Source organism: Myotis nattereri (genome assembly GCF_964212035.1).
Source record: "Myotis nattereri genome assembly, chromosome: 13".
NCBI classification, from domain to species: Eukaryota; Metazoa; Chordata; class Mammalia; order Chiroptera; family Vespertilionidae; genus Myotis; species Myotis nattereri.
In genome coordinates this window covers 17,222,046-17,234,565 of record NC_138088.1, presented here as the reverse complement: position 1 = coordinate 17,234,565, position 12,520 = coordinate 17,222,046, and the positions used below count along the sequence as shown (strand labels likewise).

At 46.8% G+C, this 12,520-nt stretch overlaps 1 protein-coding gene across 1 annotated transcript; it reads right to left on the bottom strand.

The window, feature by feature from the left end:
- Window positions 1–1,912: 1,912 nt before the first annotated feature.
- Window positions 1,913–8,559, bottom strand: MYOZ1 (myozenin 1). Its single transcript, XM_081105067.1, has 6 exons — window positions 8,498–8,559; window positions 7,256–7,347; window positions 6,216–6,394; window positions 4,046–4,289; window positions 3,506–3,671; window positions 1,913–2,419 (listed from the first exon to the last, which is right to left on the bottom strand). The coding sequence occupies exons 2-6, from the start codon at window positions 7,326–7,328 to the stop codon at window positions 2,188–2,190; spliced, it is 894 nt and encodes a 297-aa protein (XP_080961193.1). The 5' UTR covers window positions 7,329–7,347; window positions 8,498–8,559; the 3' UTR covers window positions 1,913–2,187.
- Window positions 8,560–12,520: the final 3,961 nt, after the last annotated feature.

Here is a 12,520-nt window from a genome sequence, read left to right as displayed (position 1 = left end):
GGCATATCATAATTATTTTATGGTTGACTGTGAAATATCCTTGTCACATGAGTTATTTTTCTTTGTACCTCTGATGTCTGACTTAGTACCTGGTATATAGAGGCACTCAATAAACATTTGTCCTTCACTTTTGGGGTAGGCTCTCACAGTTTCAAACCTGAGAATATGATGAAAGCCATGAACCTTATCCAGATCCTGTCAAACCCACATTCCCTCAGTCCACCTCAGAGTTTACTACAGCTTTGGTAGACAGATCTTGTACAAGCCCATAGCTTCCTACCTCAAACACCTTTGTCTGGAATTGCCAGCAGAATTAGCATTCCTAATAGCAATCTGCAACCCATGAGAGATGAGATTTGGAGGCTAAAATGTCCAGTTCCCTATGCCCTCAGTGGGGTAATTCTGAGGTATGATCTCTATCTAATGTTTCTCAAAATTTACTAACACATACGAGTCCCCTCGAGAGCTTAGTAAGCCATCGATTCTTGAGTCTGTACTTTTAACCAAGCTCCCAAGAGATAATCATGCTGCTAAGACATGGACCACAATTTGAATAGCATTATTCTGAGTCCCAGTGGGATTCAGTCCTAATTGCCCAGAACATCCTTTTGGGCTTTCTTCTCACTCCCTTACACTTCTTGGATTCTGGGATCACCTCTCAAATTAGCTGCTTGCATCCAGATTTTTGTTTCAGGGTCTGTTTGGAGGGAAATCACGTTATAACAACACTCTCCTTAGAAAAATGCACATGGAAATAGAGCTTTGTGTACAACTTTACAGAAAGAATCCCTGGAAGTTATTTAGGTTGTAAAGGAAAGTGCCAGGGTAAATGTCATGTGGCGCAAGGCCCCTGAAAATTGAATCAGTCTATGTAGAGCAGTGATGTCTAACCACTATGCTGTACACCTGGAACTAATACAAAATAATGTTGAATGTAAACTGTAATTGAAAAAAAGTAAAGTCTGTATAATTATGCCGAGAGAGAGAGAGAGAGAGAGAGAGAGAGAGAGAGAGAGAGAGAGAGAATGAATGAACGAACTGCTACTCATTCCTATTGGCTCTCATTGTTTCTTCCCAGTCATAGTACTTTCTGGACACCACTGCCGTGCCCCTGTGGGCCGTTAGTTCTTTTCTTGCTGTGTTCATTCAGAGCCAGGCATATCATAACTACAGCTGGTTTCTCCCACTTCCTTCTATTGTTAATCCTCACCCAAGGATATTTTTCCATTGATTTTTTTAGATAGAGTGGAAGGTAGAGGGAGAGACAGAGAGAAACATCGAGAAAGACACATCGATTGGTTGCCTTCTGTACGCACCCAACCAGTGCGGGGAAACCTGCAACCAAGGTACGTGCCCTTGACTGGACTCAAACCCGGATGCTTCAGTCTGTGGCCAATGCTCTGTCCACTGAGCCAGACTGACTAGGGCTCTCCCACTTCCTTCTGGATTCCAACATGACTCCCTATTCCATCTCATCCTTTCGGGAATCTATAACCTTTAACACATATATTACTAAGCCCACTCTGGTGTCATCTGGGAACTTTGTGGCATATTCCAGTTCTGTAATATTTGGATAATCCTTATTATCCCAAATGCTAATTAGCAACATAAGGAAATCTAACAGCAGGGTCACCGACACCTATTTCCTAACCATAGCATAAAGTAGCTTCTTAGCTGTGCCCACATGTAGGCTGGCACATGTGTTTGTACATGATTATTTGCCTTATGTACTATTAAATCAGTATGTTTCCGTATACATCTATGAATGTGGTTTCATGAGTGTGGGTGTAGGTGTATAAGGAACCAGAGCTCAGATTTGGTCTTGAAATTTGAATAGTGAATGTTTAGTACTTGACTGTAAGTAGTCTCTGTGCATTGTTTTCATCTGCCCTCAAATATCAGAGGAAAAATTAGCGCGTTTCCTTGACGTTTATTGACTGTTACCGGTGGCAGAGAAAATTACATAAAAGAGCAGGTTTCCATACAGAGCAGGTGGAAGGAGAGCTCTGAGTTGGTGAGGAAGGATGCTCGGAGTGGGAACTCAGAGTGAAGGATGGAATGGCAGATTTATCCCTCCTTTTCCCTCCATTCCCCAAAGGAATGAGGGTGGGGTATCCTGTTCAGCATTCCCTCTCCAAGTTGGAGCCAGAGAGGGGAAATTTGATGCAAAGTAGAGGAGGAAACACCTCACAGCTCCTCTGTTTCTCCATCCAAGGGGATGCCGATATCCACATTGTAGTCTACAGGCTCCCCGGAGCTCAGCCAGGGAATAGGGGTTCGATTGAAAGAAGGCCTGTTGGAGAGGCTCTGGTTGTAGAGGACCAAGGGTTCACTCAGCAGGGGCCCCAGGTCAAACTTGGGCATCTGGAAGGTCATGCGTTTGGATGCCTTCTCATATCCACCATAAGGCATTGCTGTCCTGAAAAGGGGATATATCATTTCATTAAAAACCAGAATGAAAGGGACAGAGCTTTGTCAGTGAGATGTTACTCTGTTTTGAAGATAGGGAAGTCTGTGAATTTTATTTTATTTTATTTTTTTGTTTTTTTTTTTTGTTTTTTTTAAATATATTTTATTGATTTTTTACAGAGAGGAAGGGAGAGAGATAGAGAGTTAGAAACATCGATGAGAGAGAAACATCGATCAGCTGCCCCCTGCACATCCCCCACTGGGGATATGCCCGCAACCCAGGCACATGCCCTTGACCGGAATCGAACCTGGGACCTTTCAGTCCGCAGGCCGATGCTCTATCCACTGAGCCAAACCGGTTTCGGCAGTCTGTGAATTTTAATTGCAGATTGCTTCTGCACGCCTATTGTTCTCCATTAGCATTCCCATCCCCTTTCCTGGTTTCCCAGCATTTTAGAGAAAGTAACCCCAAACATTATAGACCCAACGGTCTGAGACCACCTTAAATTTCAACATAGAATCCCTACCCTGACTCCAGTGGATAGTATATAGTCTGGGTGAGAGGAATGAACATTTCCTGGGAAATCCAGGCTCCTTAGGACCAAATGAAAAAGCACTTTTCTAACACTTCCCTATCCTGCTTTCACACAGATCTACTGTGCATGGTCTAGAGAAGCCCAATTTCAAAAGAACAGTTAAGCTTTACTAAAGTAGGGTATAAAGGACCAGAGTCCTACTGCAGGAACAGTAATGGAACCTAACTTTGAGTAAAGGGAGCCTCATTAGGACTTTAAATGTATAATATAGTATTTATAGTTAAAGCAACCAAGGCCAGAAGTAGGGTGACTTTCCCATGCCCACACAGCTAATAAATGGCCTATGAACTAAAATTCAAATCCTGCCTCCCAGCAACTTTTTTTTTTTTTATCATAGTTTTCTGTTTTTCTGAGCTAGGGCAAAAAGAGCGAAGACCTTCAGTTAGGTCCCCCATATTCCTCTCTTGCCTCCTGAAACATTTGAACCCAAGTCTTCATCCCAACTAAGGACACATTGCCACACACTGGGAAGCATCTGGTTCCTTCCCCATCACTCCTACCTGTTGAAGGACTTATATTGGGGGAGTTCAGCTTTGGCCCCATAGGCCAACAGGTCAATGCCAAGTTCCACTTTTTGCTGGGGGTCAACTCCCATGGCTCTCTCCCATGGGGAAATATAGGTCTTGAACACAGTGATATGTTTTCCTTCTCCACCTGCCTGGTCTCCTAGCAGCAATGGAAAGAAAAGGAAGTCAAATAATAGCAGTTAGTAGCCAAGGGAAGTTAGTCTCACACCCCTGTGCAAGGGAAGTTGCTGGAGCCAGAGACCAAAGGTATAACATCCTCCTGGTAATTGTATAAGGTTTGTGGAATAATGATAGCCTGGGGTCAGATCTGTGACTTCAACTGAAAAGCCCAAAAGGTGACTGAGAAATAAGGCTTCTGAATGAAATTGACACATCTCTTTATTCTCCTGGACCCAGAGAGTCCATTAAGATATCTCAGGCCTCCCCTGCTCCCTACACCCAATCTAGGTCTCATTCCTAGGGGTATCGCTGCTCTAGGGACCAGGCACATTACTCTTGGGGGAGGATACTTGCCTGTTCCTGTATCACCAACCCCTGCTGTTCCAGCAGCTCCTCCTCTGCCAGTCTGGGCCCCTGGACCACCTGCACCCCCAGATCCAGATCCAGGGCCCTGATGGTGCTGTTGGTCAGAGCCATACTGTCCAGCAGAGCCACTTCCCATTGCCTCGCCTCCACTGCTGCCCTGGCCATAGGAGAATCCTTGACCAGCTGTGCCCAGCTGTCCCCCCACTGTAGGAAGGAACTTCTGGAAGTGATCCTGAAAGAAAAGGACAGAGTGAAGGGAAGGTTAGCAAGGGGTATGGAGCATATACAAAGACACAGGTATGCATAGCAAGGAAGATTTGATCAGAGACAATGGCCAACCAGGAGACACTGAATCCTCTAAGATTCTCCCCGCCAATAGATGAATAGTGGGTAGCTTAACTATGAGGAATTAAACTCTCCTTAAGGGGCAGGGCCCCCTTGGCTCAGTTCCCCTAATAATACCTTAGGATGGCGACAACTCACTCTCCACACCCCTCCTTCCCATTCTTACCAAAGCGAAGAGGACCAAGACTTCGGCTCAACTAAAATTTGAGATAGAGCTTTGGCATGGAGAACCCAGCCTTCATTTGAAGAGCTACAGAGGTCTCTGTCCAGCCCTCTCCTCATCTTGTCTAACAGACAGAACTCTTTTCTCTCTTTTTGTCTTTCTCTCCCTCTCTCCTCTAGGTGCCTGTTGGACCAGGACTTCCTGACAGTGAAATTATAGTGGGGAGGGGGAAGGGTGACCAAAAGAGCAAAACTGGATTCACCCCAAAGCCTAAAAATAACCCACCAACTCCTTCAGGAGGCTCTGCTGGCCACCCATTGTGCACATCCCCTTGCTCCACCCAGTGTAACCAGACCCAGGCAGGAAGGAGGGCTTTGGTCTCCTAAAGTTAGATATAACTGGCTCAGCATTTTTACTCTGCTTCTCCATAAAGGCCAGTGACAGACACTTCTGCCTCTGGCCCCATGTATGCATCTATTTCCACTCCCCCCTGACTCCCCAGGAGAGGTAGAGGGGGTGAAAAGGAAATGGAGACGATGCCCTTCTCAGCTATAACATCTTGTGCCTGGCCTCTCTTCAATCCCTACTTCTGTTTCTTTGAAGAATCCTGACTAGGGAACGTAGGATCTTCCAGGATAGTGTCAGTCCCCACATCTGGGGTCCTTAGATAAAAGAATGGCTCAAGAAGGAGATGGCTATAAAAATTCATTTAACTCTTTAAAGGATTGCCAGATTTAGCAAATAAGATTACAGGACACTAGTTAAATTTGAATCTCAGACACACAACAAATACTTTTTTAGTATAAGTATGCCACAAATATTGCATGGGACATATTTATATATGAGAGTATCCATTGTACAACTGAAATTCAAATTTAAATGAGTGCCCTATATTTTAAATTTAATTTTTAGCCCTAGCCAGTTTGGCTCAGTGGACAGTCGGCCTACGGACCTAAGGCTCCCAGGTTCGATTCTGGTCAAGGGCAAGTACCTCAGTTGCAGGCTCCTCCCCAGCCCAGGCCCTGGTCAGGGTGCGTGCAGGAGGCAACCAATCAATGTGTATCTCTCACATCAGTGTTTCTCTCTGTCTTTCCCTCTCTCTTCTTCCCCTTTCTGCAAAAATCAATGGAAAAATATCCTTGGGAGAGGATTAAAAAACGTTTTTAATTTTTATGTCCCAAATAGTTTCTGGGACATATTGATACTAAAAAGTATTTATTTTGTATCTAAAATTTTAGTGTGTGTCTTGGTATTTAAAAAAATTTTTTATTTTTATGTCAAAATATTGAATGGGACATAATTTACTAAAAAATTATCTGTGTGTATCTCAACTTTAAAACACAGGACTGGGCTTTCTGTGTTTTATCTGGCAACCCTATCTTTAACACTTACCCATACTGGAAAGGAATTTTCTCCCTGAGGGTGTGGTACTCCCCACCCACCTTCACTAGCTCTAAGATGGAGACTGAATTTTCAGAGGTGGGCTATAACTCCGCCTGGAGCTGCTGAGGGCTCACTGTATCTGGGGGTTTTAATGGGCTTTTAAATTTCTGGGAAAGGGAGGTTGGTGGTATTTTGGAGATTCGGGGCCTACCGCGAAGCTTTCGGAAGGGGCACTAGGCTTTGAGAGTAGTAAAGTTCCGAACTCACCATTGAGCTGTCAGAGAAGACATCAGGGTGGTTTTCATAGATAAATTTCTCCACCCGCATCTGCCGCAGTTTGAACATCTTAGAGCCCCGGTTAGTGAGCAGTGACAGCTCCTCCAACATCACATCCCTTGGGACACTGATCTTCTTGCCCAGGTTCAGGCCCGAGCTCTCCTGTCCACCTTTTAGGGAGGTGGGGAGGAAGAGGCAAGGGAAAGAGGAAAATAGGGTTTTCTGGGCTCAGAATGCAGATGTCATCCATAACTCAGTGTGTGTGTCCCAGCAGAGATCGCGAAGGGAAGCAGATGCTGTCTGTGACGTCTGATCAAATTTCTGTCTAGTTTGTAAGGGATTTTGATTTCCTAGTTTTGAAGTGGGAGAGAATGCATGGGAACTGGGTTGCAGAGTGGAGATAGTGGAAATACTAGCGTAGAGAGAATGAATGGGGTCAAGGGGACATGGACATGGGGTTACAGGGCAAACAAAGTACATCGTAGATGGAAGCCCCTGGGGAAGCTGTGGCCTGTGGTGAAGCCCAAAGGCCAACACTGCGGAGTTGGACACCTCTCAGCATACATACTCCTGCCTTAACTCCTTCTCCTACTCTTCCCCTCAGTGAACTCTGGCTGCAAACAGCCTGTGCAGTTTTCCATTTTAAATACGTACACAGGCTCCCTAGCTTTGAGGAGAGAAGTAAGGAGATTAACCATTTATTGAAACCTAACTCTGTGCCACTCTCCATTGCATATATTTTCTTCCTTAAACACACCTACCTCACTGGCCTGTGGGTCCTGTTGTCCTGGACCTACTCTGGGTAATATGGCCTGGGTATTATTGTCTCAGATTACAAGTGTGGAAGGGTGAAGAGTTAGTGTCGAATACTTTCTCCTATCCCACTACCACCATCCCTCACCCCACCCTACCCCTGAATTTCTCTTGTCTCTTCACCCTTAGACATATATAACCTTACGATATCTCTGAGACTCTTGGGCCAGAGATACTCTTAAGAAGCCCCACACTAGGCAGGTGCAAATATGCCATACCTCCAGTGAGTTCCATGATCAGCTTACTGGATTTCCTCTTTTTGTTGGGGGCTGGCGTTCCTGAGAGCGGCATTGTGGAGGTAGGATTCAGCCTGGATAGGGTGGGAAGAGGGAGTTGAAGAATGAACAGGGATTGGGAAGGGTGTGCCTACAGTAAGGGCTTCAGGGAGCAAAATTTCATTATTAGATTTTCAACAAAATAAATTCCCTCAAGTGGTGAAAGCTCATTACTTTAGGGCTTCTCTTCCCTTGAGAGGCAGGGCAGAAAGTATAGATGTAGCCCTGCCCCTGCCTTCTCCCAACCTCTTTGCAGCTGTTTTACAAAGTGCCAGTGCATGCGTTAGATGCACAGTGTATGTTGGGAGGCAGGGGCTAAAACAAACAAGTAACATGCAGGCAGGGCAATGCACCCAGGTTTCATTAGCATGATTTGAAGTTTTTATTTGCATGGGGATCTCAGATTGGGGCTGTCATACCAAGCTCTGATCTCTCCTCAGTCTTCCCCAACCCCCAGGGGGTCAGAAAAAATGTTCTGCCAGGGTTGAGATCCAGCCAAAAACATTCTCCATAGGAAGGAGAGGTTGTTGCTCCTCCTTTGGGCCAGCTGGAATAAGGCCTGGGAGGTCACAGCAGTGCTCCCTGCTCCATTTCAGTCACTCCTATCCCAGACCCCAGAATTGGAGAGGGGTGGGGGGCGGGTCAGGGGACATTTGAACCTTGATGCATGTCAACTCAGCAATATCATAGCAGTGGGAATTTGAAGGAGGGCAGGGACATAATAATAGTCTCTGGCAGTGAAGGGGGACAAGCTGGAAAAGATACAGACTTCAGCTCCTCCTTGAGAGACGTTGGCAACCAGCAAAAATGTTGTTTTCTGTTGAGTCCTGTCCCACAACACATCTGCAGTTCTACTAACTTAGTGGGGTCTGCTGAGGTCAGAGTCCAGGAACTGCTAAATGGACTCTCCCTGTATCTCTCAGCCTCGAGGTTCTAACTTTCCTCTTAGACCCCCCCCCCCACTTCTTATTTCTCCAGTGCCTCCCCCCATATCTCTATTCCCCACACCCTTCAGGGACCCTCTCCTTCCAACTCTCTGTGGCTCCCCTGAACTGGACAGCTGGGAGCTGAGCACAGACGGGGGAGAGGGAACTACCCCAGGATCAAGGGTCGCTTCTGCGTTCACAGACACAACAGTCAGCAGAATGGGCTCCAGCCCCTCTGGTTATAGAGTTGGAGACTTACCAGTTGCTTGGGCGGTGGTCAGCTCTCCCTGGGGTCCAGCAGCTTTGGAGGCCTGAGCTGCTGTGACTGGAGAACCTGAGCCGGGCAGGCGTGGGGGAAGCACTGGCAGTGGGGGAGGGAGGGTGGTTATTAATAGAGATGGTGAGCGTAAGCAGCTCAAATGGCACAAGGGGTACTGAGACCCTGGAACCAAGGTCCCGCCCTCCCCGTCCAGAGGCTCAGGAATGAAAGAAAGGCTTTGGGATTCTCCCACTAAGTTGTCTGAGCCAGTCTGCCCAGGAACTCCCTTTGGCTTAACCTCTAGAGCAGCGGTTCTCAACCTGTGGGTCGCGACCCCTTTGGGGGTCGAACGACCCTTTCACAGGGGTCGCCTAAGACCATTGGAAAACACATATATAATTACTTATTGTTTTTGCGATTAATCACTATGCTTTAATTATGTTCAATTTGTAACAATGAAATTGGGGGTCACCACCACATGAGGAACTGTATTAAAGGGTCGCGGCATTAGGAAGGTTGAGAACCACTGCTCTAGAGTCTGAGAAGCATTCAGGGAGAAAGTGAAAACGGAGAAGGCGAGAGGAGGTAGGCAGCAAATGGGAGATAGGAATTCAGAGAGGGAGAAGGAGAACCTGGAGAGCCACTCAGAGCCGATCTACATCACAGCTGGAAGGACATGTGGGTGCATTTTGGGGTGGGAAAGCTTAAGGCACTGTGTTTGGGGAAGGGATGTCTGTTCACAATGGAACTACTCTTTGAAAGTTCCTGGATGGGTTGATCTTTCCTCTGGGAGGGCCAGATCTTAGCAGGTTAAGGGACCAAATTCACCAAACCCAGTGCTTTCTAGGCTGTAAGGGAAGATGTGGGGAAGACCTGACCAATTTCTGCCTTTCCACCCCTATTTGCTGTTGGGGTGCTCAGTTCAGCCTACTCTGCAGGATAGATGTTGATGTCTCTCTGAGAAGTGTATGAAGGCTTCTGACCTGCCAAGGCCTTACTCTCTAAGGTTCCTACTTGGACTTTTCTTTAAAAGGACACACACCCATTTGCATTGTTCCAGCGAAACCTCTGGGCAGGGGCACTAGCTGGAGAGCCCCCTTGCGAGAAGCCCGTCGTACGCCCAGCCCTTTCCCTCGTAGCTCCATGAACATCTGGATCCTCCTCTACCTTCTGCTTAGGTTCTGGAACCACCCTGTGTGGCTGCTTTAAGAAATGGGTTTCATAGCTCCCAGAATACCCCCCTGTCCCTCTGTGAGCTCTCCCCTCTTCCTGACCGTGCCCTTTTCCTATCCTAAACTTTCCAGGTTCGGGCTAGGAGCTGAAAGGGCTTTGAGCTTTCTGTAGATGGCCTCTTCCTAGATCAGTTTAGCTTCTAGATCCCTCATCTTTTGTCTTCCTTCTCCATTTCCTCCCAACCCAAAGAAGCAATTAGAAGAAAAAAACCAAATAGCAAATGGTGATTTCATCATCACTACCATCCTCCCCTCAATAACAAACCAAAATTTTGGTCTCCTGTCCTTGAGTGCCTAAATGAACTACCAGGTGATAAAGACAGAATATTTAGCCTATGCTCTCTGGGCCCTTCCTTTGGAATTCTGAGACTGTACTTAGAAGCATCTGGGTCCTCCACCTGGTTATTGGTGCAAATATGCCCCCTGCTGGTCAAATCGGAGCAATGGCACTTTTCTTCTCCAAAGTCTTTCATTCTAGTTTGCCTCCTGTGCCTTCACTTCTTTATCAGTCTCAATCCACACTACCCGCCCACCCTCTATTGTTCTTCCCTCTCCCACCCCACCTTCACCTACAGCACCGGTTCTCAACCTGTGGGTCGCGACCCCTTTGGGGGTCGAACGACCCTTTCACAGGGGTCGCCTAAGACCATGGGAAAACACATCTATAATGACATATTGTTTTTGTGATGAATCACTATGCTTTCATTATGTTCCATTTGTAACCATGAAATTGGGGGTCACCACCACATGAGGAACTGTATTAAAGGGTCGCGGCATGAGGAAGGTGGAGAACCACTGCCCTACAGCCATTTGGTTTTCCCGTGGAAATATGGTCGCTTCCTCCAGGGGGCTAGGACATGTTGACGGCAGAAGGCCTTTCCAACTTCTCCGAGTTCTGTAAATGGAGGCCAAGCTCGGGAAGCACGGAGCAAGAGACTGAAAGAGGGACAGTCTGCATGGGAAATGGGGGGAGAGGGGACCCAGGGCAGTGGTAGCAGTGACCAAATAGCAATGGGACAGAATCGGTAGAGAAGACCCAGAGACCTGGGGGAAAGGGCAAAAAGGTGAAACACAGGAGGGCAGCAATGGAGAAAGAGACCAGGAATCGGGAGGTCAGGATCATTGAATGAGTTCAGATCGAGGGGAGGTCAGGATTTGGGTATAAACCTAGAAGAGATGACGGCAACAGAAGGTGTGGGGTATAAGTTTATTCTTGTGCACAAACAAAAGTACTGTGACTCACACCCAGTATGCAAAAGAAATGATCAATTTCCAGATCAAGCAGCAAAGGTGACCCTTGGGAGTCATGGTGAAAGGGGAGTCTCCATTCCTCTAGGATCAGAGGTCAGGACCTGGAGCTGGAAGGGAACAAGAGCTAGGGTCTGAGGGGTAGGGTAGGACTGTAAAGAGGGTTGGCTCTAGGTGTTTCCTCGACCTTTCCCAGGTAGTCAGGGCAAGCTGCAGAAGATAGAGGGACAGCCCTAACCTGTTTGGCTCAGTGGAGAGAGCGCCGGCCTGTGAACTGAAGGGTCCCAGGTTCGATTCCTGTCAAGGGCACATACCTCGGTTGTGGGCACATCCCCTGTAGGGGGTGTGCAGAAGGCAGCTGATCAATGTTTATCTCTCATTGATATTTCTAATTCTCTATCCCTCTCCCTTCCTCTCTGTAAAAAATCAATAAAATATATACTTTTAAATTTAAAAAAAGAAGACAGAGGGACAGACTCAAGGGAGGTAGCACAGATACCAACTGTTTTTTCAACACTCAGTATATACTCTGACATCCCCCCACCATCATCCACTTCACTCTAACAGATGCATTCTTCTCCATCACAATTCCCCCCAAATCCTCCTCTTCCCCACAGTTGGTTTCTTGTTACCTAACTTTACTCTCTGCCAACACTGCATTCTCACTCTCTCACCATGCTCCTCTTTGTGGCTCCATCGATTTCATTAATTTCTGCTCTGCTCCTGGTTCTGCCTCCTTTTCCACACCATGGCTCTTTTCTTTCTGTCTCTCCGAGGCTTAGAGGACGTGAAGCCACTGATTGGTTCATTCTCAGAGGACATTTTTCTTTTTGTTCACTTCCTGGGTGCTTGTTGCCCAGCATGGGCCTGTCAAGTTGCTACCTGTCTGAAATCCTGAGGAACAGAATTTTTAGTTGGATTCCTGATCTGACTGGTCTAATGCAGCCCATACAAACTGCCTTGGTCCTTCACATCTCCCCATACTCCATACGTTTCACAAGATGCTGTATACCAGTTACAGATGCTAGTCTTCAACTGTCGTGAACCTCTTTCTCCCCTAGATTATCCATGTGGGGTCATCTCACCCTTCTTTCATCGGTGCAAGGGTGAGGCCCACATCGGGTCTTTATTTAGCTCTGTCCTCTTGCTCTTGCCTCAGACAGAAGAGCACATCTGTGCCCTTGCGTACACACATACATACGCAGACATACATGCCGAGGTATATGCCAGCCAGGTTTGGAAAAGGTGAGCAGCAGAGACTAACTTAGAGCAAACAAGGATCAATTCCGTTTCATCGCTGCCTGCCTGGTGGTGAGATTCTTGTTGAGTGCTCAGTGGTAGCTTCTCTGTGTGCTTCTCATTGAATGTTATGAAGTTCACAGAGAAAAGAACAAAGTAGAGAAATACAGACCAGTGAGGGCACATGGGTGGAGAGACCTAGAGATAAAGACAAAGATCCAGGCGAGAAACCACAGAGACAAAGAGAAGCACAGATACCAAAGCAGACGTGTTAGGTTGGAAAGCAGCAGGGAGGTTGGGAGCC